The sequence below is a fragment of the Nannospalax galili genome, unplaced genomic scaffold (genome assembly GCF_000622305.1).
Source record: "Nannospalax galili isolate Female #2095 unplaced genomic scaffold, S.galili_v1.0 scaffold806, whole genome shotgun sequence".
In the NCBI taxonomy this organism is placed as follows: Eukaryota; Metazoa; Chordata; class Mammalia; order Rodentia; family Spalacidae; genus Nannospalax; species Nannospalax galili.
This window is the reverse complement of record NW_008355419.1, coordinates 1092651-1119305: the sequence shown is the minus strand read 5'-3', so window position 1 is coordinate 1119305 and position 26655 is coordinate 1092651. Positions and strand designations below refer to the sequence as shown.

Here is a 26655-nt window from a genome sequence, read left to right as displayed (position 1 = left end):
GGGAGAGAGAGAGAGAGAGAGAGAGAGAGAGAGAGAGAGAGAGAGAGAGAGAGAGAGAGAGGAGACATTAGCTGCTTACTTGCAATTATTATCAGTTTTTAAATTAATAAGTGACTGGTTGCTATTAGGGTAATATCACAAAGAGTTTGACTTTAAACCAAAAAAAAAAAAAAAAAGAATCTTAAATAGAATCATTGTAAGTCTGGAACCAACTGGAGTCATAAGATTTTGGTGTACAATCTATTCTTTGTCTTAGGAGTGCATGTATGGAGTGGGCATGAGTTCACGGCTATATGGGTGGGTGGGTTTGACAAGTGGATGATGGATGGATGGATGATGAACAGATGGGTAGATGGATGGGTTAAAGATGGAGAAGTAGATGATAGGCAGATGATGGCTAGACGTGTGGGGATGATGGATGGAGGGAGAAGTACAGGATGGACAGATGGATGATGGATGATGGATGGGTGAACAGGGAGGACAGCTTGTGTGAGGACTACCAAGTGTTTCATGTTCTATAGTCTTGTTTTGTCTTTCAAAGGCCCTGAAGGGGACAGGCTACTTATCCCCAAGAACAGACACAGACTTAATATGTAGCCCCAGCTGTCTGGAACTTGCTATGTAGCCTAGGCTAGCAACTCACAGAGATTCTCCTGCCTCCATCCCCCAAGTGCTGGGATTAAAGTCACCATACCGGGCAGATACATCTACAGGACTTACATACCATACCACGTAAGAAACCTACTGCAGGGTGGCAGTTTGGAGCTGGGCTGTTGGTTCAACTGGTATTTGAAATCGCTCTGAACCGTCTTACCATTAAAAAGAAGTCTCTCCTCCCTTGTTAACCCTCATTCCTACTCCTAAAACACAATGGCTGTGGAGCCACCACACCTTGTACGGAGCAGTCCCCACAGCATTCCCCTGGAGGCCAGTGCTGTACAGTACTCATATGTGGGAGACACCTGGCCTGGCATTCACACACCAAGTGCTTGGCAGAGCAGCTGAAATCAGCATGGAGGAAGGGACCCTCAGCTCCATGTTCCCAGGGATGAGGTGATCATTGCCTGGTGCTCCCCAGGGAAGGCCAGTTGCCCCACCCATTTCTTTGGGAATGGAGGGGAGGCCCTGGCACAGTGCTCTGCAGGGGTTACCCACACTGACCCCTGGAGAGCAGGTAGGAGGGAGTCAGGAGGAAGGTCCAGGAAAGAGCTGAGCAGATGGCACTGCACAGCAGGGAAAGGGGCACCTACTTCCGTCAGTCTCCTCAGAAGGAAGGTCCACACCATCGTTCTTGTCATCTACTGGAGGCTCTTGGGAAGGCATGACAGAATCCTGCAAGAAATGATGGTGCTGGGGTGACAAGGCAGGAGGGACAACGCGGGCACCACACCATGTGCGCCATGCTGTGTAAACAGTAACTGCAGGGTAGAGGACTGAACAGAGGAGAACTGTGTCACCTAAAGTCTACAGCTAAGGTGGCCACTCAGTCAGCACCTCAGGCTCTGGACGCCTCAGCGCTGACCTTCATGAGAATGCTGTGGGGACTGCTCCGTACAAGGTGTGGTGGCTCCACAGCCATTGTGTTTTGGGAGTAGGAATGAGGGTTAACAAGGGAGGAGAGACTTCTTGACTTGACAAAGGGGTGCTTTACACCATGCCTGGCAACCCTCAATGTACTGTGGACATCTTGTTGGCAGCCAGGCCCCTGTTTATCATTCCAAGGGCTCCAGGTAGCTGAAGTCATAACAGAGACGGCTTCTAGTGGTGGCCAGGAAGATTCAGGCATGGGCCTCACTCAGCTCTTACAGACCACATCGCTGGGCTTGTCTCATCTTAAGTGAATGTGGACCTGTATGGTCAAAGGGCACATGCCTCTTCATAGCTTTTGGCAGACATGGCTAAAAGGATAGTAGGTCAGTTCATCTAGCTCGTGTGAGCAGCCCATGCCTGGATCTGTGCCATGTTCTTATTTTTTTTTAATTTTTTTAATTTTTTTGGTCTTTTTGAGACAGGGTCTCCCTGTAGCCCCAGCTGTCCTGGAACTCACTATGTAGACCAGGCTGGCCTTGAACTCACAGAGATCCGCCTGCCTCTGCCTCCCGAGTGCTGGGATTAAAGGCGTGTGCCATCAGGCCCGGCCCCATGTTCTTATTTGTAAGAGGTGTGGGTATGTCACCTCAGAGGCATTGCTCCTCCTCACAGGCAAGATGTAGATGAGCCAATCTTCCTGGGGGCGGAGGCCCCAGGCCTGGCACTCATGGACAGGGCTCGAGAGGATTCTGCACCCAGGCCAGATGCCTGCTATCAAGGGTAGGTGCCACAGGCAGGCTGGATGGAAAGCACACGGTGGGAAACTCAGTAAAACATGTGCCAGGGGACTGACACTTCCAGTCCTACTGCTCAGGAATTGGCACTCAGGATGAGGAGTTCTGCCCAGACTGCCCATGGTCACTACAGTACACAGGGCTCCCCCTGTCTGGAGGTAGGGGCAGTACACAACCCCATGGAAAGACAGGACCAAGGGTCACCAAGGTCAGCTTGGCCAGTGGAAGCCAGCTGCCCCTCCCTGGTCCCCAACTCACCATATGCCTCCTGCAGGTCAGCGGGACGAGGACGTGGCAGCGTTTATGGACCAGCAGTCTGCAGTTGATGCACCTGTAGCCCTGCCTTGAGAGGCCCCATATCCTTTCGCTGCACTGGCCACAGTACGCTCTCTGTAGATGGGAACAGCGGCTGTCAGGCCCAGCTGGCCCTCTCAGAAGCCCACGCCATACTCAAGAGGCTGGCTGAGAACTCAGACCTGTGCTGATTCAGAAGACACCACCCAGGGTGCGAAGGGCCCGGTACCTCGTTTCCAGCTGCCAGGGCTGCCCTAGCTCAGTGGTTCTCTCTTGGGCTTATCCCAACACTGCCCTACCTGAGGGCCAGAGGTGAGGAGACCCTGCCTCAGGCAAGGCCTCTGTCCTGCAGGGGCCATGCTGTGGTGTCTGCCCGGCTGGTTCTGTCTGAGTCGAACAGCCAAAGCCAAGAGGACTGTGACAGCGGCTCCTGTGACAGCCTACCCAGTGGAAACTGAGGGCAGCTGAGGTGGCAGTTACGTGACGCGGTCATTTTTGTTGTTTCAGTATTTTTCAGAATTGTAAACAATTCTTTATTCTTTGTGTTTTTATCAATCTGAAATTAGTAATCATCAGCGCCACTGGTGATGCCTTCATGACTTCTGGAATTTTCTACACTGTGAGAAGGAATGTGGTCAGAATCTGGCCACAATGGCAAAACGAAGACTGCTTGCAGTTGCAGGGTGCTTGCACCTATCAACAGGAAGGTGGATTTACCACTAGGAACTTGTCCCAGAATTAACCTCCATGTGTTTCAGCTATCTTTATCTTTTTCTTTTTTTTTGGGGGGGGGCAGGGTCTCGTGTAGCCCAGGCTAATCTCTAACTCTCTATGTAGTCAAGGATGGCTTTGAACCAGACGAGAGCATCAGTGTCCTACCCTATCACTTTTTGCCTTCTCTTTGAGGCAGGGTCTCTTCCTGAACCCTGAACTTGTTTTAACTAGGCTGGCAGCCAGCAGACCTCAGTGATTCTCCTGTCCCACTCAGTGCTGGGGTTACAGGCACGTGTGACCAGAACTGACTTGTCATGTGGGTACTGGGATCAAAATTCAGGTGCCCAGGGTTATACAACAAATACTCTTAACCACTGAGCCATCACTCCAAGCTGACCTGGAACTTCCGATTTTCCTGCTTTCACTTCCTGAGTGCTTGGATCATGGGCATCTGCAAATACGCCCAGGTTTTCATGTGGTGCTGGGGGAATGGAACCAGGGCCTTGTGCATGCTAAGCAAGTCCTCTACCACCTGAGCTACATCCCCAGCCCATCTCGCCGTTTTTTTCTTTTTTCAAAGACAGGGTCTCACTATGTAACTCTTCCTCTGAAATTCGTTGTGTAGAGCAGGCTGGCCTTGAACTCGTAGAGGTCTGCCTGCCTCTACTTCTCACTGTGTACAGCAGGCTGGCCTTGAACTGCCTCCAGAGTGCTGGGGTTCAAAGTGCGACCACACCTGGCCCTCTTATTCCCAAGAAGCCTCTAAGAGCCTTAAGATATGTCCAAATTAAGGATACAAAGAAGTTCCACAGCCCGAATGAATTGACAAAATCAACTGAGTCCTCACAGCAGCTGGGCACAGGGCAGTCCTAGGACTAAGCAACACACCTGCTCACCAGTGACGATGCACCAAGGAGCCCTGTTACCACGGAGGAGCCCTGCTCAGGAAGCCAGCATCCAGCGTTTAACACTGCGTGACTGGCACCGAGGACGGTGCACTGCACACAGTGGTGAACAATAAATGCTTGCTGGAATAACACACCTTCAATTTTGACTTTGGTACCAGGAAAAAAATATTCTTGGTTCTCACAGGTTTCCCAAAACTCTCCCACAGCAAACGTTCCAGAATGTCCCGTAATACCCTGGAAAGCACAGGACTGGGTTAGGGAATGGTCAGAGGGCACCACCTGAGACCTCTGACCAAGTCAATCCAGCTAGAGGCTTTTCCTTAATTACAGGTAGGAAAACACAGCTCCAGCTACAAAGACCAGGTCCCTTCTCTTCTGGACTACAACCCCAAGAACACCAGCAACTATTTACTGAACTAGTTAATAAAAAGCTACTTTTTTTAAAAAAAGAATAAACAGGCTATCTGGGTCATTTGATACAGCACTCACAGCCAGTTTTCCCTCTTAAGTAATTATCACTTCTAAGACCACATACAGTTGGCAGTCTGGAATCTCCAGGTACTACCACCACAGGTCATCACAGCCTTACCACACCTTCTAGTCAAACACAAGTCAATCCAAATAATATTGACAATTCAGGACCTGTGCTACTAGGATGAGACAGCCTGGAACCCCCATGCCCCCCCAAAAGGAACTATGTGGCAGCTCAGCAGTGCCATGGCCAGGTAACAGCGGCCACACCCCTGAGGCCCATGGTCTGGAACTGTATCTGCACTTGTCCAGATCAGCCACAGGGTAGAGCTGGGCCTTGTTCTTCCCGGTTTCTGGATCTTAACAGGGCTATGACTGGCCCTTCAGCCCAAGGCACACAGCACAGGCTGCTGCAGTTACCCACCTTCCCTTGCACTTTAGCATGCCTCCTTTGCATATTCATTGTCAGCATCATGAGGGCTGAACACAGGACTGCACTCATGCAACAGCTGTTTTGATTAGTATAAAACCACAGGGATGCTGGATAGAGGAACAACTCACTCCCGGAGCCAGACAGCACAATACCCCACCTCACACTTTACTGCTTGGTATTTTTGATCTGTGGCTGACCACAGGTAACTGAACCAGTGGAAAGTGGAATCTCTGCTGAACGGTGAACCACTGCACCCCAGAGGCCGGCCAGTTGCACTGTTAAGGATGGAGATTGGGGGGGTCTCACACAGGCTAGGCAAGTGCTTTACCCTAGAGTTGGCCCACAGCTCTGCCAGTTTAAGAAACCCAGACCATGGACAGCACCCTGGAAGCCCCTCTTAGCTGGATTAATGGGGACACAGAGGCAGCTGCCTCACATTCTGGACATAGCTGGCTAAGCACTGCAAATTATTAGGTACAATTCCACTTATGGCCTGAAAGGAAGGAAGGCTTTAGTGTCATCACTGCTTTTACTTTTTTCTTTTAGCCAGGATTGAGGGATGTGCTACTGTGCCCTGCCCCTGCCCCCCTCCCCCAGACCTTTTAAAGGTTACTGGTTTTGGTCTTCGACAAGTCAATTTAACAAAAACCCCCTTTCTGTGCAACAGCTGCCTGCTGGGCACATGTAAGGGCACCAAATAACTTGGGCCAGCCAACTGGGAGAAGGGTGGTCCCACAGCTCGGCTTCAGGGACTGTCAGGCTACTAATCATTCGGATGTTCACTGGTCAGAACACTGAGTGTAGACATAGCCTCTCTCCCCTCTTCCACCTACTGACACACATGTGACACGGCAGCCATACCTGCAACGCCTCTAGGGGCAGTAAAAAGCTACATTTTAAATTTAATTATTGCGTGTGTGTGTGTGTGATTGTAGGCATGTGCCACAACTCATGTGTGGAGGTTAGAGGACAACTTTTGGGAATCAGTTCTCTGAAGATTTAACTCATGTTGCTTGTATGGCAAGCACTTTTACCTGCTGAGCCATCTTGCCAGCCCAAAAAGTCATACTTTTTAATCCAACACATTAGGTATGTTTATCTTTCTCCAAGTCATCATTTAACATACTAATCTGTAACATTTGGATCATATTTAGGGGCAAATTCATGTATCTTTTTTAAATGTTTTATTATTTTATGTATATGAGTGTATTGCCTGCATATGTCTACCAGTATCCTGTAGTGCCCCTGGAGGTCAGAAGCGGGCATCAGAGGCCCCGGAACTGGAGTTAGAGATGCTTGTTAGCTGCCACGTGGGTGCTGGGAATGGAACCCTGATACGCAAGAGCAGTCAGTGCTCTTAACCGCTGAGCCATCTCTCCAGCCCTGGTTACATGTACCTTTACAAAAGAAATGCATTTGTGGGGGTGGTGGTGGTTGTGACAAAGTCTCCTTGTAGCCCCAGCTAGCTTGGAACTCAGTATGTAGATCAGGCTGGCCTGAATCTCAGAGATACACCAGTGTCTGTGAGTGCTGGGATGAAAGGCATGTGTGACCACACCCAGCAAGAAACACTTTCTTTAAAGAAAAAGACTTTCTTTTTGCTTCTATTTAGGTCTATGTCTGTCAGTCATGTGTATAATAAGCCTGTGGAGGCCAGAAGAGGCTGTCAGATACCGTGGAGTTGAAGTTATAGGTAGGGTGGTTGTGAGCCGCCTGACATGGGTGCTGGGAACAGTGAAAGGCTGCAGTGCTCTTAACCACTGAGATCCCTCCAGCCCCAGAAATCCCCCTTTTAATTTTTTTAGTATGTATTTTAATTTAATGCATATGAGTGTTCTGGCTGCATGTATGTAAGTGCACTTGTGTGTGCAGTGTCTGCAGAGGCCAGAAAAGGGTGTCAGAGACCATGAAACTGGAGTTACAGACAACTGTTAGCCACCATGTGGATGCTAGGAACCAAACCTGGTCCTCTGCAAGAGCAACCAGAGCTCTCAATCACTGGCCACCTCTCCAGCCCCAGAAACCCACCACCTTTCTTATTTTTGAGTATTTTTGAGACAATGTCAGCCCCAGCTGGCCTAGAACTCACCAAGTAGATCAGGCTGGCCTCAAACTCACAAAGATCCACCTGACTCTGCCTCTGCCTCCCAAGTGCTGGGATTAAAGGTGTGCACTACTATGCCCAACCCTCCACCTTTTTTAGACAGGGACTTGATATGTTGCCTAGGCTGGTCTCAGCCCCCCCCCCCCAGTGTTGTGATTACAGTTTTGCATCAACATACTTGGACAATAACTCCTTTTCTAGAATGTCACCTGTACCAAGAGCAGCATGAATTTGCCAGCATAGACTGGACTGAGACCTCACACTTATACCTTCTTATGGAAGGTGCCAAAACTGTACCAGTGACTCTATTTAAAATCTGTACTCGAGGGAGCTAGAGAGGTGGCTCAGCAGTTAAGAGCACTGACTGCTCTTGCAGAGGACCCGGGTTCAATTCCCAGCACCCACATGGCAGCTACAAACCATCCTTAACTCCATCCAGTTCCAGGGGAATCTGATGCCCTCTTCTGACCTCCGCAGCATTGCACGACATGGGTGCACTCACATACATGCAGGCAATACACTCACGCACATAAAATAAAAATAATAAATAAAATTTTTTTTTAAAATCTATACTTGGCTGGGCATGGTGCTGCACGCCTTTAATCCTAGCACTTGGGAGGCAGAGGCAGGCAGATCTCTGTGAGTTCAAGGCCAGCCTGGTTTACATAGTGAGTTCCAGGACAGCTGGGGCTACAGGGAGACCCTGTCTCAAAAAGACCAAAAAAGAAAAAAAAAATCTATACTTGAACTATAAACATTTCAGAAAACACACCATTAAAAAATAAAGCCAAACCGAAGCTCTCAAGTTTCGGTTCTCAGAAATTCACATGAATTAATAGATTAATAAAAGAAAAATATCTTAAAATCTGTCTCACAGGCTGCCAATTTGTTCCCCGCTCCTATTTTACAATCACATTTAAATTTTTCAGACATGTTAAACACTTATTTTATATTCAATTAGGTTAAACCTTCTGTCCCAGTTTTTGCTGGCTCTTGATCAGAATGCCAAGTTTTCTGCTACGTTTTCTGGTTTCTGATTGTGAGCTCCAAAGCCCTGTTCCCTTATCTGTGGGAAGTCTCTGAGGCTGCCTTGAAGACAAGCTGCACTTGCTTCTGCTGTGCCCACTGACAGGATACTAATTCTGGCTGTAAGTATGCGTGAGGCCTGGTGCGAGGTTTCAAACTCCCAGAGTGTTGCTTGCCCCTCTGCCTTGCCGTACCTGGGCGGCAGCCTTATTCTTTGATTGCCCACTAAGTTCATGGCTGGCATCTTTTTTTTTATGCCAGTGGTTCAGTGAGGGTAGGTCCCATGAGAAACCCCAAACCAGTCCTTTCAGGGCCTCAAACACCTGAGCAAGTATCAGTCTCAAGCGCCTCGTCAAACCACAGCTGTGGGTCAAACCCAGCTCATTGCTTGTTTCGTACATGAAATTTTACTAGAACACAGCTGCACTGGCACACAGACCCTCTGCGGCTGCTTTTGAACCACAATGGCAGCACTGAATGGTTATAACAGAGGTCTAAGTCCTGACAAATGGAAAATGTAGACCCAAGCTTAGTGGAAATCCTTGATGGTCCTACCTGGTGGCACCAACTAAGCCTGTCTCCCTGTCCATTTCCCTTCTTTCCTTGTGACCTCTGTGAGCATGCTCTACTGTTTCCTGCAGACTCATGGCAAAGTCTTCAGACCTCCCCTGTAGCACCAAGGCCTGTATGACCCAGCACAGGACCATGTGGCCATCATAAGGAACATCAACTGCTGTGGCTCAGGTCTCTAGCATGGGTGGCGTTTCTGCAGGAAAGGGAGCCTTGTTCTCCCAGGTTCAGTCCCCACTTTTGTAAGAACAACATGGAACCAACCTTTGGGGGATTCTTCTAGAAAGAAGCTGGGTGGCACACACTCAAGAAGGTAGGGTCCATGTCTGCACCTCACCCCAGGAATAGGGCCTTCACTGCACCTCACTGGGTCAACACTGATCAGATTCCTTTCAATGCCCTTGACACTGACAGAAAAATTGTCATCATTTAAAAAATACTTATGTGAGTCAAGAGCCTACATTTATGAACAATTACAGTCTTCAATTAACCACTCACACCTGGCTCTGTCCTAGCATTTATCAAAGTCGACCTGCAGGGACTCCTTAAATAGAAACCATTTGCATTGCTTTGATCTTTTAGTCTTCCAGGTTTCATTTATTACAACATTTTTCCCAGGGCTGGGGAGATGGCTTAGTTGGTAAAGTGCTTAGCACAAAGACTTGAGTTTTATCTCCAGCAACTATGTAAAAAAGTTGAGTACAGTGGTGTGCACTTGTGATCCCAGCACTGGGGAGGCAGAGACAGGTCCCTGGGGCTCAGTGGCTGGCCGGTCTAGCCTGCCTGGGGAGTTGCAGGCCACTGTGAGACCCCATCTCAGTAAAAAGGTGATAGCACCAAAAGACTGACACCTGAAGTTGCCCTCTGGCCTACACACACACACACACACACACACACACACACGCACGCACACACACACACACACGCACGCCACACGAATGCACGCATGCTCCTGTAATCACATGTGCATCCATCCATCAACACGTGAACACATACAGACAATTTTTCCTATATGGTTTCTACATTTGTTTAGAAACTAAAGAAATTCAACTTGTTTAACATGGCTGAGTCTAAAAACCTCTTTAGTTCCCGCTGCCCATTTTTCCCTGGAGACCTGCATTGATTCTTGTTTTTGTAATTTTTAAAACATAAATCTCCCGGGGCTGGAGAGAAGACTCAGTGGTTAAGAACACTGGTTGTTCTTGCAGAAGACCTGGGTTCGAATCCCAGCACCCACATGGCAGCTAACAACTGTCTGTAGCTCCAGTCCCAGGGGATCTGACAGCTTCTTCTGACCTCCGTGGGCACTGCATGACACGGGTGCACTTACCTACATGCAGGCAATACAAGCATACATATTAAAAAAAAAAAAATCCACCTCTGCAGCATATCTGAATAAAAACAAGAGAGCTTAGATCTCTCCATTTCCTGGTCAGTACTTAATCAACAATCTCAGTGTGATGGGCAGAGTTCTTCCTCCATTACAGGAAATGCGGAGCTCAGGGTCCTCCTGAGGGCCCCATCCATTCCCTGTCACGGGCCAAGGCCAGTGTTACTTGCAGGTTCTCCCTTTGAGATGAACCTTTTTTTCTTCTGAAAGCCAGAGGAAAGTTGAAGTGCAAACACAGGGCCGGGTGGGAGCCACAGGGGCTGCGGAGATGGCTAGTCGGCAGTCAAAGTCCTTACCATATAAGCATAAGGATCTGAGTTCAATCCCCAGTACCCACATCAAAAGCTGGGTGTGGTGGTGCAAGGTTGCAATACCAGCACTGGCAGAGACAGGAGGATCCCAGGGCTCACTGGCCAGGCAGACGAGTTGAATCAGTGAGGTCCAGGGTTAGTGAGAGACCCTGTGTCAAAAAATAAGCTGGAGAGCGACATAGAAAGACACTTGACATCAACTTTCAGTCTCTACCTGCACCAGCATATGTGTATGTGTGCATGTACATGCACATGTCTACATGAATGTGTACATATAACACACACACATAAACACACACACGCACACACACACACACACACACACACACACACGCATGCACACGCGCCAGGGTGAGAGGCTCCTGGTGCTACCTGAGTGTTGGCCTGGGTGCTGGGTGGGTGGATGAGTAGATGGGCTTTGTCTTAGCCATCAGTCAACCAGGAATGAGGGGAATAAACACAGGTCAGGACAGTACTTCTAACTCCCTCTCTGGTGGGCTGTTGGGGTGCCTGAGATTCCTACTCTGGATAGAACGGCATCAGTGCCAGGCTCACAGGAGAGAGGGCACCTGGCTGCACAGATGGTCAGTTGCCTGTTTCATTCACAGACAAATGTGTACCTTGAGGCCTGGAGCCTCTACTTCTCCACATTCTCAGTAGGCAGCTTCTATCCTGCTGTCTGGTTGGCTCACTGTGAAATTCCAGGAGTACACCCTGCTGGGCAGCAGAGGTGCCAAAGGTTCAGCCTTCCTATCCCAGCTGTCCTCTGGGCAGCACTTGACACTTGGCACCCTTTCACCTCTTGCTTGGTGACCAACTAGGCCTCTCCAAGGCTCCCCAGGGTCTTACTTGGCAGACATTCCATTCCCTCTTCTTTGCCACTGTGACTCCCCAGGTCTCCCTAGGCAATCTTCCAACCTTTAGTCACAATAAAGGACAAGCCAATGTTCAGTGTGTACCAACTATGTGTTAGGCCCGGGGGTACTGGGAGAACCTTAATGGGGGGCGGTGAGAGCAAGGCCTGCTGTGACAGTCCCTGGACTTGGTCTTGGTGTCCTCTGCTACATGTGGGCCCTCCCAGGCGTGCTGTGTCCTAGGTTCCCAGCATGCTCTCCAGGCTGACTTTCCAGGCTGACCAGACATTTTCTCCTCCAAGCAGTACCTGGCTGTCTTCCTGGCCCTTGGCCCACATCCCTTCTCAGCCCAGTGTTCTCTATTTCTGCTCACTGCCTCTCAGTCTTTGGCTCAGATCAAGTATACATGTTCCTGCTCTGTACCTGGGCCCGCTACCACCCCAGCCATATCAGCTCTTGGGACAGGGGTGAGGGCAGCCCCATGTTCTTGACACATGACAGGTATCCAGTACTCAGATAAATGTAAGAGGTGCAACTCACACCCACAGAACCACCCAGGGTTACAGAGGACGCCCAGCATCCACCATGGCTCCAGAAGAGACCAGGGAGGGACCAGAGGCCAAGGCAGCCAGCACGGTGCAGTTCATGACAACGCACAAAGGGCGTCAGTGGCTGCTCTGAAGATGCAGCAGCCTCCACGTAGCTGTCACTCCACCACACACATCCACAACCCTTGTGCACCTACCTCTCCATCCCTCCCACCATCACCCCATGTTGCAGACTGGAAAACAAGACAGAGGGAGCCTCTAGCTTAGGGAGCAGCAGGGTTTGGGCTGACCCAGTGGCACAGCTGTCTGAGCTTCGAATTGTTGGGCCTGTGGCCACTCAGTGCTAACCTTTCTACCTAGCATAGGGGCAGAGAGCAGAAAAGTGAAGGGTTGGTCAGGCAGTTGCCCTTGAGGGGATGGTGAATGTGGTAGTTCCATGCAGTGCTGCAGTGGGCGCAGGCCTCCATGTGCTCACACACCCCAAGCCACTCTGGAGTGGGAGGAGCTTGCTGGACACAGAAGCGCATAGGTACCTCCCCTTTGCAGTGGAAGGACGTCACTACAGAGCCACCTGGTCACCGCACACTGGAGAACACAGAAGCACCGTGATGAGAGAGTTGGGGAGCGAAGCCACATATCCCTGACCACTAGAGGGATAAAATCCAGGAAGGTAGGGGTGTCTGGGGCTTTGGGGGTCCAGGGAGACCCTTGCAACCCAAAGGAATCATCATGTGCCGAAAGAGGTAGGCAGGCTGTGCTAAGTCCCATTGGGTAGTTCTAGGTCATGAGGCAGGTGGACCAAGTCCTCAGAGTCAGTGGCAGTGATAAAGGATTATATAATCAGGGGCAGGAAGGGACACCCAAGGCACAGATATATGCATCTAGTGGCCACCACTCAGGAGACCCACTGGAGAGGAACTTCACGGGTTCAGAGCAGCCCAGAATGCACTTCCATAGCCCTGCAGTACTGGTTAAGCTGGTGGCTCAGGACTTCCCTCCAGGGTACGTGAAGGGAGCCCAGCCCTGCCAAGTAGGAGCAGGAAGCTTTTCTCCCTTTTTCTTAACTTGCAAAAACAATAAAAATGACCCCTGGAAGGGAGCAGTAAGAGAACCACTCACCCTGTTAAAGCGCTTGGCTTGGAAGAGGTGGCCGTTGGCGCGGTACAGCTTCCTCCATCTTCTGGCCCCGCGGCGGTAGATGGATTCTAGAGAGGATGTGAAAAAGGTATAAAGCAGTACCATCGTGGTGCAGGAACTGGCTCCCCCACCCAAGGCATGGATGGGGACAGATCACCCTGTCCAGGTGACTGGAGCTGGGCCTACAATCCAGGCCTCGGGATGCCAGAGCTGCAATGACAGCTTCCCTGGGCAGAAGCCCCCTTTCTCCTCTCCTCACATGATTCTCCTGTTGGCACAGCCCTGGATGCTGGAGATGGAAGCCCAGGTAGGACAGGCTCCGGAAAGCAGTGGAGAAACAGGGCAGCTGGCAGGAATAGGCAGGGTCCAGCACTAGGATGTCGGTTCCTCCAGCCCCAGGGACCTATTGCCTGCTTGTCTGCCTTCACCCTCCTTCCCTCTGGGCAGCTTCTGAAAACCAGGCCCTTTTTTCCATACAGGCACAAGGTTCAAGTGGACCATGATATTTACATATGACTATCCGAAGAGGGAAAGTGGATACCACACTGGAGTCTACAGTCAGCCTAAAGGGTGAATACACCAGCATCATCAGTGACTCACTCAAGCCAGTCCCCTCTAACCTAATACACGCTGGAGCAGAGGAGAGCAGAACTCTCCAAAACACTCATTTGAATTCAGTTACTCCAACATCACTCTGTGACAAGTACATTCAGACTAGAGGAGCTGCTCTTTAAACACCAGTGAAGCTCCAACCAGAACCACAGCCTAATACTGTTCACTCTACAAGCCTCAAATGCCATGATCTGAGCATGCGGAGAGAAAATCTCCAGAAACACAACGTACAATGGGAAGCTTTGTGCTTTTATAAAACCTGCAGCAAGAGCGACTCGCAGGAGCCTAATGAAAGCGCTGCAAATATTCCAAAGTGGAAAGTATAACGGAATGTTTTTAAAACAAGCAAATTACCAGCTCTGGCTGGAAACTGTTGAAATCGGGTCACAGAAACTGCAAACTTGCTTCTCTCTCTTTAAAAGGGAGATTCAGTGAGGAGTCGGAAACTGGGGTTCCTCTGGGAGCTCAGGAAGAATGAAGGCCCCACAGACAGGGGCAGATTGGCCACCACAGACGTACCCACTGCAGACCCTACGTTCCAGCCCTCCTGCAGACTGGGGTGTGCCTCTGATGCCCCCAGAGTGCAGCCTGAGTGTCACTTGGTAGAAGTGTCATCTGGTAACCCTACAGGGTTCCAGCCTCAGATGGGACCAGGATGGAGGCAGCGCCAACCTCTGTCCCTTCCCATTTCACCCACATGGGGCTTTAGGTCTGGGGCCCATGGGAGCAACATATACCACCGAGAGGGACAAAACCAGAGTCCACCTTCCCCATGGCTCTGAGGAGTCCAGAGAGAGTCCTATGGACCTCTGTCCATGACAGGCACAGCCCTGCCTCTCCTGGCCCACCCACATTCCTGGGGAAGCCTAGCTCAGGAAACAAGTCCTTGTTCCAAACATCCATAGGCCTTACTATCCTTCCGTGTGGCTCCCACACCATCTGACAGCTGAAGAGAGGGGATAAGGCATGAAGTGACCAGGGGACAGAGGCCGAGAAGTAAAACTGAGGGGGCTGAGCCGGCAGCTTGGGGACAAACAGGACTTGTGGGCCAGGTCTTTTTGCCCTGCTTGTTCCAGGAAAACCTTCAAGTTCAGTTACAGCCTTAAGACATAAATGAAGGACAAGTTCAATGCCTTCGTGAACTACAGAGAAGTTAAGGGAACCAAAGACACCCTAGCAGAGGCCAAGGCTGATCAGGGAGTCCCCAGATGTGGAGCACAGATGTGACCGGTGACCGGGATTTACAGTGGTGCCTCCTCTGAAAAAGCCAGGACTTCACTGTTGAGGGACTGGGCTGTATTTGGAGACTGGGCCTCTGGGTAGGTGATTAAGGTGAAAGGAAGGCATGGGGTAGGGCCCCAATTGCTGCCCTCCCAAGAAGAGAGCAGCACTCGCTCCCTGCACATACGGACACTTGAAAAGGTGTCATCTGATGTCACCTGAAACCTGGAAGCTGGCTACCCATGCTGGCTCCTGACCCCTGACCTCCAGCCCCACACTGGGAGAGCAAGCTCCTGTGGCTTATACACTCACTCAGTTTGGGGCATTTCATTATGGTGGTCAGAATGAGTTACAATTCTTGCCTTCTACCATGCAGACATTTGGTCTTTCAGAAATCAAAACGTGAATGGGGTAGCAAATGACAATGATCTTTTAGAACAGGATGCGGGGGACAATCTGAACCCGTGGGAAGGACTGAAGACAGAGGAAGCCAAGGAGGGGTGAACATGGCTGAGCGTGGACAAGGGTGAGTCCCGGCAGACAAGCCAGGAGCTCTCAGGACAAAGCCTGGCAGTTACTGGTGCTAATAACGCCTGGAGCCAGTCACAGTACTGGTGAATACACTGGCGCTGAGGAGATGGCTCAGTGGACAAAGTATCTGCTGGGCTGGTGGGAGAACTGGAGTTTGGATCTCTAGAACCCATGTTTAAGCCAGACTCATGGCAGCCACCTGTAACCCTAGCACTTGAGAGGCAGAGACAAGGAATCCCTGGGACAAGCTAGACTAGCCAAAACTGACAGGGTCTGGGTTCAGCGAGAGACCCTGCATCAACAAAGTGGCAAGTAACCAAAAAGACTCCCCAAATCAATCCCTGTCCTCCACACACGTGCTCACACGTGTGCACATGTACTAGCACCCACACATGCGCCTCCACACATGCAAACGTATATATATATATATATATATCACACACACACACACACACACACACACACACACACACGAAAAAATCAAGAGAACCCATATGTGGAAGATGAGCAGACACTTCCGGGAGCCAGCAAATGAGACGGACAAGCCCAACCTGTGAAGTTGGAGAAACGTACAAGATGGCAAGCGGAGCTCTGGCACACCTGGAGGCCGAGCCAAGTCAGCCTCACAGTCCTCTTCATATCTGAGAAGGCACCAGGGCGATGCTTGTGCTCCTGGGGAGGGTCTAAGTCAGCACAAAGACAGGTTTGTGAAGAGGTACATCTGCTCCTGTGGTGCAGCATTTCCTCCACTTCTAGATCATAGCCTTAGGAGAGCTCCCACAGGAGCTCCCTGAGCACCTGAGAATGCTTCAAGCCAGGTATGGTAGTAATAGCTATAATCCCAGCACTTGGAAGGCTGAGGCAGGAGGATCAAAAGTTCAAAGCCAGTCTCGGCTGTAGAGGGAGACTAACAACAGAAACCAAACAGGCAAAGAGAACATTTCTTTTTTTAAGGCTTTAAAATTATTTATTTCTATGTATATTTAAATACATTTATTTTTACGCTTTCTGTGTGTGTGTGTGTGTGTGTGTGTGTGTGTGTGCACGCGCGCACGCATGCCATGGGCATACCTGTGGAGGTCAGAAGGCAAACCTATGAGAGTCTGTTCTCTTTTTTCTATGATGTGGGTTCTGGGGATCAAATTAAGATCATCAGGCTAGGCTGATGACCTCAGTAGTTAGCACCTTTACCAGCCAAACCATCTCGTTGGCCTCCTGTGGTGGTTAGAGAGAACTGTTCCCCCTAGGTGCATATATTTGAACATCTGGTCCCCAGTTGGGGTGCTGTTTGGGGATGGTGTGGAACCTTTAGCCTTGTTGGAGGAAGTGCATCACTGGGGGCAGGCTTTCAGTGTCCACAGCCCCACCCCACTTCCAGTTCACGCTGTTTCCCACATGTGGGGGGGCAGCTGTCTGCAGCTATGCCTCCCCTGGCAATATCCCCCTAGAACTGTAAGCTCAAATAAATGCTTCCTTTTATAAATTGCCTTGGTCATGGTGTTTTATCACAGCAACACCCTTCCCATTTCACTTAAAAAAATTTTTAATTATTTTTATTTTATATGTATGAGTGTTTTGCCTGCATGTGTGTAAGTGCACTGGTGTCATGCAATGCCCTCAGAGACCAGAAGAGGGCACCAGATCCCCTGGAACTGGAGTTATGGATGGTTGTTAGCCACCATGTGGGTGCTGAGATTCGAATCTAAGTCCTCTGAGAGAGCAGCAGTGATCTTTAATTTCAAGGATCTGCTGTGGTTTGTCTGTGTCCCCAAAAGTTCAAATGTTGGAATCTCAATCACAAAGTCACACCTGGGAGGCGATCAGGGTTAGACAAGGCAGTAAGTGGGATACACACACAAGGCATTAGTGGTTCTACAACGAGGAAAGACATGGGCTAGGAAGTTGCTGTGTCTCTGACACTCCCTACACTATAACACAGCACTAAGCTCTCACCAGAGGCTGGCAGGGCACTCCCTGATGTGCATCCTCTAGAACTTTGGGGAAAAAAAACCGAAAAACTCTGTTCCTTACAAATCACCCCATCTTGGGCACCCTGGGCAGCAATGCAGGAAGGATCAGGACTTCTTGCGAACATAAACTGGGGAGGTGCCGAGTCTGCGAAGCACTCCTGTTCCCTGCAGGCCAGTGTCCTCCAGTGGCTTCACAGGATTTTGTCTGGTAGACAAACAAGGAGTCACAGGCACAGATTCAATGCTGGTCCCTCTGCCTCAGAAGGAAAGTTACAGAGGAAAGAGAAGCAAAGATAGGCCATCACTGCCTGCTGGGGGTTGGCCCGGGTGACTGGGACCTTCTGAGGAAAAGGGTCAGTGTGTTTAGATGCATACATAACCCTGTCCTCAGCAGGACAAACCTTGTAACTGTCTTTATTTAGAGACTGAGTACGCTTTAAAGCATTGCATATGGGTGCCAAGTTGACAGGAGGTATATCTACAGAGTTCATGTGTCAACTTGATTAGCTCTAATGTTCTGGAGGCTTCTGTAAGGGTATATATGGGTGAGGATGGCAATTAAATTTGGACTTTGAATATAGCTGGTGGCCTTTCTTCACCGAGTGCGCTTCGTCTAATCAGCTGAAGTCATGCATAGATTGAAGATAGCCTTCTCCTTAACAAGAGGGAGTTCTATAGTTCATGGTTTTGGACTTGGCTTGACCTGCAGCCTCCATGTGAACCAATTCCTTTGTCTGCTGGGTGTTTCTGGAGCACTCTGACCCACATGGAGGCCCCAGGGGAGCTCCATCAGCAGAGAGGGGGCTGTACTGCAGCATTCCACAGAAAGGAAAGTCACAGCCCCTGGAAGTAGGCTCCCTAGGTAAGTCTGGGGAGCCTCAGGGTGTCTAATCCATGCCTGGGTCACTGCTGGAAGAGCACTGACCAAGTGAGAAAGGGTTCACAGCAACAGCCAAGCACCCTTCATGTCAAAAAATATACACTTCAAAACACCTTTGGTATATTTTGGGAACTGGAAAGGTAGTAGGAACAGTCCTCTTGCCACCTGTTGGTGTTCCCCGTGCTGACTGCCTGCCTCCGCCTCATCCATCATGCTATGTAGACCAGGCTGGCCTCCATCTCCCAGAGGTCTGCCTGCTTCTGCCTCTGCCCCCAAGTGCTGGGATTAAAGGCGTGAACCAAGACTGGCATAAGCTATTTATTTAAAGATTGGTTTTAGACTTTTTGAACCCTACATACACAGTGTTCCCGAGATTCCTGCCAGGTCTCCCTGCCATCTTTGCCCCTGCAGCTCATCACCTTTGTCACAATTGGTGAAGCGAAAAGGAAGTTTAGTACGTGAGGTGCGCACCGTTTGAGTCCCTCAGCGTCCTCTTCCCTCCCAGAGGCCCATCTAGGACCTCCATGGCATGTGGTTCTCTGTAGCCTTCGGCTTCTCTGGGTTGGCACAGTTTCTCAGAGTCCTTTCTGGAATGGAGGAGGCTGGCTTGAGGAGCATCCCCCAGTGGCAGGTGCCTATAGTTTCTTGAGATGGACAGGGTCGTAACCACCTTGGCTTCTGAACCAACCCAGACCTTTCTTAGAAAGTTGAATTTCCACAAGGGCTGTCACTGCTAAAACCAACACTTTCAAACTGCAGTTTTATTTGAAGTTTCCTTCAAAAGTTCAGTGTGGCTCTGAACATGGCCACACAGAATCTTCTGTGGTGTTGTGGGCTTATGGTCTGGGACCCTGGAGGCTTTGGGGAACCCAGATACCACTGTCCCATGCAGGCCAGTTGTACTTTCAGAATTTGGGTTTTGCCTGCAAAGTGAAAGCTCTATTCCTAAGCGATGATCAGCTCTGTGAGCAAGGGCGCAAGTGAGCCAAGCTTCCTGTCGGGCCAGAGCAAGGGATGCTGTGCACCCACCTGGGCACCTTAATCCTGCCCCCATAGGGGGGGACATATGTGGAAACTGGTTCAGGCTGAAAGTCCAGGTTGTAAGGAAGGGCTGGAGGGTAGGGACAGGGCCTGTTGGGGTTGTGTGATGCTCCCTGCATAGTGCAGGGGGGATTCCTGGAGGATCAGGCAGTTCTGTCATGGCCCCAGGTACTAAGGTTGAGCTCTGGCTGGGGAAGGTACCTGGGTCAGAGCTAGGTCAGTGTCACATGCTCACTGGGGACTCGGCCACACCGCCTCTCCAGGTGCTAGTACATGGTGAACAGGACGAGCTAGGTCAGTGTCACATGCCCACTGGGGACTCGGCCACGCAGCCTCCCCAGGTGCTAGTACATGGTGAACAGCAGTAAGTCCTGGGGAGTGTGTGGGCTGCCTTTCTTTTTCTTTCAGCCTTAACTGACAACCTCAAGGAGCTCTCAACTTGTCTTTGAAATTCTATAATTAGGCTGGTCACAGGCATCTTAACGAGCTGTTCCCATGGCAATCTAGCATCTGAGCACTCTGACAAGGCAAAAAAATCCCACATTTAAAAATCTAAGCTCCAATCAACTGATGGCGAACAAACTCCCCTCTTTCAGGCTTGGGGAGGAGCAGGTGGGCTGAATTCCAGCAGAATGAAATTGGAGGGCTCCTCATTCACTGGATGTGAACAAACAGTATAAAAAGCACAGGGCACAGCAACACCCAGGACGGGACACACGTCAGCAATTAAGTGTCACGGAGAGCTCAGTGCCTTCTGTGGCAGCCCCAGGTCAATGGCCAGCAAAGCTAAGAAGCCAGTGAGATGCCTGGGGACCACAGAAGGTTCTGAGTTGGATCTATCACGGGGTGGGGGGCAGAGTGGGTGCTACCACCTCTAGGCTCAGCCTGTTCCTGAACAGCGGTTTTTGTCAGGATTCTAAACCTGTCTGCTTTTCTCCTCTGTACATCGATTCACCTGAAATAATCCCAGAACTTTTGGATGTCCAGTTCTAGGTACAATATTATGTAGTAGAAGAAAGAGTGCAGGGACACGCAGGGCTGTAATTCAGCCTTAGGTGGCCTGGCAGGTGTGCCCTGCTGGGATCTGGGTCAGGTTCTTGGTACACCAACTCCAGGCGTCTCTGTTCTTGGTGACCATCTGTCCTACCAAAAGATCCCAGGCTACATCCAGCTGCCACATGACCAAGAGTCTGGAGTTTAGGGTAGGCAAGTCCCTGGTGTAGAGATCAACCTGAGCCTTCAACACCAGATACCTGGTCACCCTGGGGATAACAGAACATGGATACAGTGTCACAGGACACTCGTGGGGACGCTTGTTCATTCACATTTGCCACTGGCTAGGTCCTTATCACTATACTTCAGTGTCTGGTGCCCCTGAGAGGGCTGTGTGAACAAGAATGCTCACTCCTTCTAGCCTGCCAGGTGGGCATCACCCCAGGTTGACACTAGGGGCAGCATCGACCATGGGAGAATGACCCTTCAAAGGTGAGAAGGCTGGGTGGGGTAACACATCTGGGGGTTGACTCCCCATTGGAGCAGGGGCCGAAATGTGTACCCCACCAAGGGACTTTCCCATCCCAGGCCTCCAATTTGAACTTCCTGTTTCTAACCACTGATCTATTTCCCAGCTGAAAGTATGACCCCCACACATCATGCTTTGAAAGGTAACTGAAGAATAACACTGAAATCACAAAAACAGGCTTGAACAGACGTGCGGGAACCGCTGCTGTGGGAAATGATGGCTGCGTGGGAAGTGAGCCTGTTTGTGAGCAGCAGGCACGGCCCTGGCTCCCACACAGGCTTTCCGCCCTTCCTCAGCCACTCTATCCGTGCCCAGGGAGCGTCCCTCTGCAACCACAACACACCAGAAAATGTAAAAAAAAAAACACGGCAGATGTACAGCCAAGGAGAGTCAGCCCACACAGAGGAGCTGTAACCAGGTCCCCTGACTTCAGGGACCCTCAGTACGTCTGAGATGGGTGGGAAGTACAGAAGCTGCTGTCCTACAGGAGATGAAGACAAAAAAGATAAACACAGGGGAGGTGGACAAGCCAGTCACGAATAGGCAGTGGCCCCAACGTGATGGGCCATGCCAGCCTCAGTGGGGACTAACCTGGGTCACAGACGAGGGAACACTGATGCTGGTGTCAGGGAGAAAATGAGCTGCAATACCAGGCTTGGTGGCTTACACCTGTAATCCAAGCACTTGGCTGGCCGAAGCAGAAGGATTGCCACAGGTCCAAGGCCAGCCTGGGCTAACCTAACAAGACTATAAAAAACCCCTCAAAACTGGGCTGGAGAAATGGCTCAGTGGTTAAGAGCACTGGCCACTCTTGCAGAGGACCCAAGTTCGATTTCCAGCACTGACATGGCGGCTAACAACTGTTCATAACTCTAGTTCCAGGGGAATCCAACGACCTCTTCTGACCTCCACAGGCATTGCACAACACAGGTGTACTTACTCATGTATTACATCCAGGCAATACAGTTATACACATAAAACAAAAATAATACATACAAATTTTTAACAAACAAAAACAAAACAAAAACAAACCAAGCTAGACAAGAAAGGGTAACAGAGACGGGGGCGGGGCGAGCATGATTAGATCACACTATGTACAGGTATAGGAATGTTACCATGGAACTCATTACGTATATTAACATATGCTAATAAAACATAAAAGTTAAGAAATGAAGTGTGGGCTCACAGCCAGGGGTGGTGGCTCATATTGGAGTCAGTCACTTAGCCTAGCTTCCCTTTGGGCAGGATGCAGGAACCAGCCTCTTCCCAAGGCTGTGCAGCTACCACGGCATCCATAGACACACGGGGCAGTCTCACCTACCCCAGCCTTGAGAATGTTTGTCTGCTGTCTACGCCGATCAAGAGAAGGATATCTCTAGTGATGTCAGTGGCCATCCATGTGACCGGGCAGATACACTGTCGGATTAGGTACGCTGGGCCACCCTGAGTGCCCACACACTGAATGGGGCCTCAGGGAGGCAGGGTAAGTCTGGGACACCTTCTGGGCACTACCCATGACCTGCAGCCACAACAACCTGTCAGTGCCCCCTGTATCTTCCCACCTTGACACCAAAACTGCACCAATATTGTCACTGCCAGACTGAACTGCCACTGTACAGATGAGGGGCTTTGCAGCTGAAATGTGTGGACGTCTATCAAACAGTCTGTTCCCAAGGAAAAGGACACAGGACTCAGGGCTTGTTTCTTAGGTGCCTGGTGTGAGTGGGTACAGCTGGCCTCTGGCAGTCTACCCTAGGGGAGCCAGGCACTGAGGTCCCTGAGCCTCAGGAGTCCAGCCTGTGGGAAGTACTAGATACCCTCCCCGGCAGCCAATCAGACACTGCACACAGGCTTGGTGGGGCCGTCACAGCAGAGACGGAGGGAAGCAGGGCTGCCATGTCGGGGAGCTGAGTCCCAGAAGAGCTCTGCTCCACAGTATACAAGAAGGAAGGAGGAAATCTCATTCTGGTGTGAGACAAGGCGGTAGTGCCTCTCCCTGGTGGACAGCAGCACTGTAGCTGGATCACGTGGGCCCCCTGCTGGACGGCCACAGCATGACGCGGCTGCTGAACCAGTCTGGCTTAACTGCACTGAGAAGTCTCTGTCCATATCTGAGCCAAACAGCTAGCCAAAACTGGACTGAGGGACTGAGCCTCAGGGTCTTAAAACGAGAAGATACCTAAGAAAGGTCTTGGGCTTGTTGGGAATCAGATGGGGAGCCAAGGGGACTGGTCTGCTTACTCCAGCAGTGGCCAGCACACGCTCAGAGGGTGTACGAGCTCAGGTTCGGGGGTCCAGGAGCTTGATGCTCCCCCCTCCACCTATTGCCACCAAGCAGGGGTGTGAGAGGAGGGGCCATCTCAAGTTCCAAGTAGCTCACTGCCAGGCATTCCGGCTGAGTATGCTTCTATCCACACAGAGAACAAACAGCCCACTCTGAGGGCACGGCACCACTGCCCACCTCCCTGTGGCCATGGGACCGACCTACCCCTCAGATGTGAGTCCCAGCCAAAGCTAGAGCTCAGGAGCCAGAATCCATGGTGTGTACCAAAGCCAGTGAAGGATGGTACATGGGGCACAGAGGTGCACGCACAAGGTTGCCATGTCGAAGTGCTGTGGCTGAGACAGTACAACGGGGCACACTGTGAATGTGACGCACTGCCAAGAACCAGTGAAGGAACCAGACATCTCCATCCAGGGGTGACCAGGGAAAGCTGGAAAATCGAAGCCATGCTGTGCTGGAGGAAGAAGATCAAGCAGATGCCTTGGGCCTTGAGCCCCAGCTGCTTTCTGGTTCCTTTGGGGCTACACAGAAAGCGGAGCCTGGAGCTCAGCTCACCAGTGTCTCACTGGAGATGAAGCTGGGATTAAAGCTACCAAGGCAAGCGAGATAGACCTCCAGAACTGTCTCAACCTGCTGAACCACACCCAAGGCAGAGAGCTGCTGCGTCCCACAGCAGACGCTTACCTCCACCAGCTCTGGAGGCTCAAGGTGTCAGCAAGGTTGGGTTCAGGGGAGGCCTCTCACTGGGCTGCAGACCGCTGCATTCTCATTCTGTCCTTTATGGTGGGGAGTGAGGGTGGGAACAGGCCTCTGAGGTCTCTGCTTGTAAGGACACTAATCCCCTTGGGGACCTGCCACCATGACCCTGTCACCTCCAAGGGCCTCATCTCCAAGTACTATCATAGTGAGGTGGGGCTGCAACATATGGATGGGGGAGACATAAAACTTCAGTCCATAACATTCTACCCCAAGGCCCCCAAAAGTCATGTCCTCAGATGTAAAACATTCACTCGACCCTGCCAGCTCCATGTCAACTCTGAGGCCTAAAGTTCTCAATCTCACCTAGACACTGAGATTTGGGCAACTTTCATCTCCAGGGACGAGCCTGGAAAGGGAGATGGGGGGAAAAGGAGTGACCAGGCCCCAGAATCCAAAACCTGGCAGGGCAGACCCCTGAGATTTTAAGGTTGAAGACCCGTCAGGCACAGCAGTATACCTGAACCCCCAGCTACCTGGGAGGCCGAGGAAGGGCTGAGTCCCAGCGTTCAGGGTCAGACCAGCAACATAGTGAGACCCTGTCTCATAGAAATAAAAAACCCACAAAAGACACCTCTGATTTGGTGTTCCGCCCGACCCCCCTCTACCGGATCCTGGAGAATGGGAATTACAGAGTGACGACTTGAACTCCAGTACGTGGTCTGAAGCTCTGCCGAATGTGACTATACTAATTTGAGACAAGAGCCCACGGAACCAGGTGGAAAGCAGCTGTAGAAACCGTGTAAAACAAAGCAAAGGGCAGACAGAGATTGTGACCAGTTCGGCCTTGGGGAATGAAGGGCAGATTGGGGTTCCAGCAAACCCCACTGTCCAGATTGGAACAGATATTCTTGCATTAAGGTAAAGTAAGAAACAGATCAGACTCAAGTAAGTCCAGGAGATCTATCCATCTGTTTTTACTTCCCTCTGCCTGAGTGAGTAAAAATCCTGAGGAGGAAGAAATCCCACCAGGAACTCCCCTGCCTTTCAAATACAGCAGCTGTTGTTCAAGAAGAAACCATCAGGTGGCTAAAAAAATAGGAGCAGGTAACCAAAGAGAAAGCAGAAAAAGACACATGGGTGATGCGAATGTCCAAAACACATCTTAAAAAATAGACAGAGGAGGGCTGGTGAGATGGCTCAGTGGGGAAAGGTGCTTGCTGCCCAACCTGAGTTTGATCTCCAGCACCCACACGAAGGTGAAAGGCACATGACCCCCCCACCCCCACCCCACGTGTACATGTGTATGTACACACACACACACACACACACACACACACAGGCGTGCTCGGGGTAAATGAGTAAAATATAAATAAACAATTTTAAGACTCTGTCAGGATGGAAGAAAAGTACAAAGAACAAAAAGAATCAGGATAAAGAAACACAAATGGAAGCCCACACCAGAGGGGGTTGAGTATGGCATCCAGGGGAGGAAGAGAGGGAGACAGCATGCTCAGCCCCAAGTAAGGCAAATGCACCATTTCCCTGTCTCCTTCCCAAGGCTGCCGAAATGGAAGGACACGGGATTTTTTTCTTCTTTCTTTTCTTTTTCTTTTTTTTGTCCTTTTGAGACACTGTCTCCCTGTAGCCCCAACTGGCCTGGAACTCGCTATATAGACCAAGCTGGCCTCGAACTCACGAAGATCCACCTGCTGCTGCCTCCCAAATGCTGGGATTAAAGGCGTGCGCCACCACGCCCAGCTGACATGGGAATTTTGAGCTGGAGTCAGAGAAAGAAAAAGATTACCTTCAAGGGAAGACAATGAGATCTACAGGGCATTTTCATCCTCATGAAATGTCACTCTTCAAGATGAAAAGTATTGCACTGTAGGACCCTGAGACCCTCTTCATTCACCCACTACCCCCCAATCCCTCCAGACCCCCATTAATTGCTCTTTTAGCTTCTGTAAAAAGCTTGGCTGCTGTTTAGACATGCCTAGACATGCCCTGGCATGCCCTGACCCCTGCCTGCTATTCCCCCCTTCCAGGAAACTATAGATTAAGCAAGGCCGGGCATAAAAACTGCCCTTTAAGGTAAAAATGGAGACTCCTGGCCCCACAGGTAACAGTCAGCACATTCCACAGCCCTGAGAATAGCACCTACCAATAAGAAACTTCCAGGGCTGCATCTTATACATCCAATCAGTTTAAAATTATGTTGGCGCGCGGGCTCCTTGAACCAACCAAAATCTATCTTCAGCATCTCCCCCCCATTTTGTCTAAAACCTATAAAAGGCTCTACTCTCCCTTACTCTGGGCTCTCAGCACGGATCCGTTGAGTTAGTGAGGTCTGAGAGTCTGAACTTAAGCCCGAATAAACCATAAACCTTTGCTTTTGCATTTTGGTGTGTTGGGTCCTTGGTGGTCTTTTTGGGGTCTAGTGGATGAGGTACAACATTTGGAGGCTCTCCTGGGATCCCCCCAGAGACTCCCGAGGGGAACCAACTCCAAAAGGTTTGTGATTAACCGGCCGGGTGTTTTTGTAAAACTGTGTTTGTCCAACTGTCTTCTCTATACTTTCACTTTGGTCACGGCCATCTGATCTGTTTTTTGTCGCTGGAATGCTAGCAAGGTGACCTGGAGGATTCGGGAGACATCCCCATCCTCGTCGGGGTGGGTGTTCCTCACCAGACACCCCACCAGGACACTAGTCCATCTGAAACCTCAGAGGACCTTGCGACCCAACCCTGTTGGGACACGCGTGTCCTATGCATATGGTCTTTGGCATAATCGAGCAGGGGAACCCACAGGGCT

General features: G+C 50.5%; 1 protein-coding gene and 1 non-coding gene across 5 annotated transcripts in view; both read right to left on the bottom strand.

Moving 5' to 3' along the window:
- Prkcz (protein kinase C zeta) overlaps window positions 1–26655 on the bottom strand; it is a 125117-nt gene that overhangs the window by 37436 nt on the left and 61026 nt on the right. For all 4 annotated transcript variants that reach the window (XM_008852633.2, XM_008852636.3, XM_008852634.3 and 1 more), the window contains 3 exons: window positions 13067–13152; window positions 2583–2714; window positions 1251–1332 (listed from right to left, as the gene is read on the bottom strand). In XM_008852633.2, the coding sequence (XP_008850855.1) occupies window positions 1251–1332; window positions 2583–2714; window positions 13067–13152 (300 nt within the window). The remainder of the gene's footprint in view (window positions 1–1250; window positions 1333–2582; window positions 2715–13066; window positions 13153–26655) is intronic.
- LOC115067624 lies at window positions 5896–6027 on the bottom strand. The gene has a single exon (XR_003847008.1). It is a non-coding gene; the product is annotated as a small nucleolar RNA SNORA17 (small nucleolar RNA).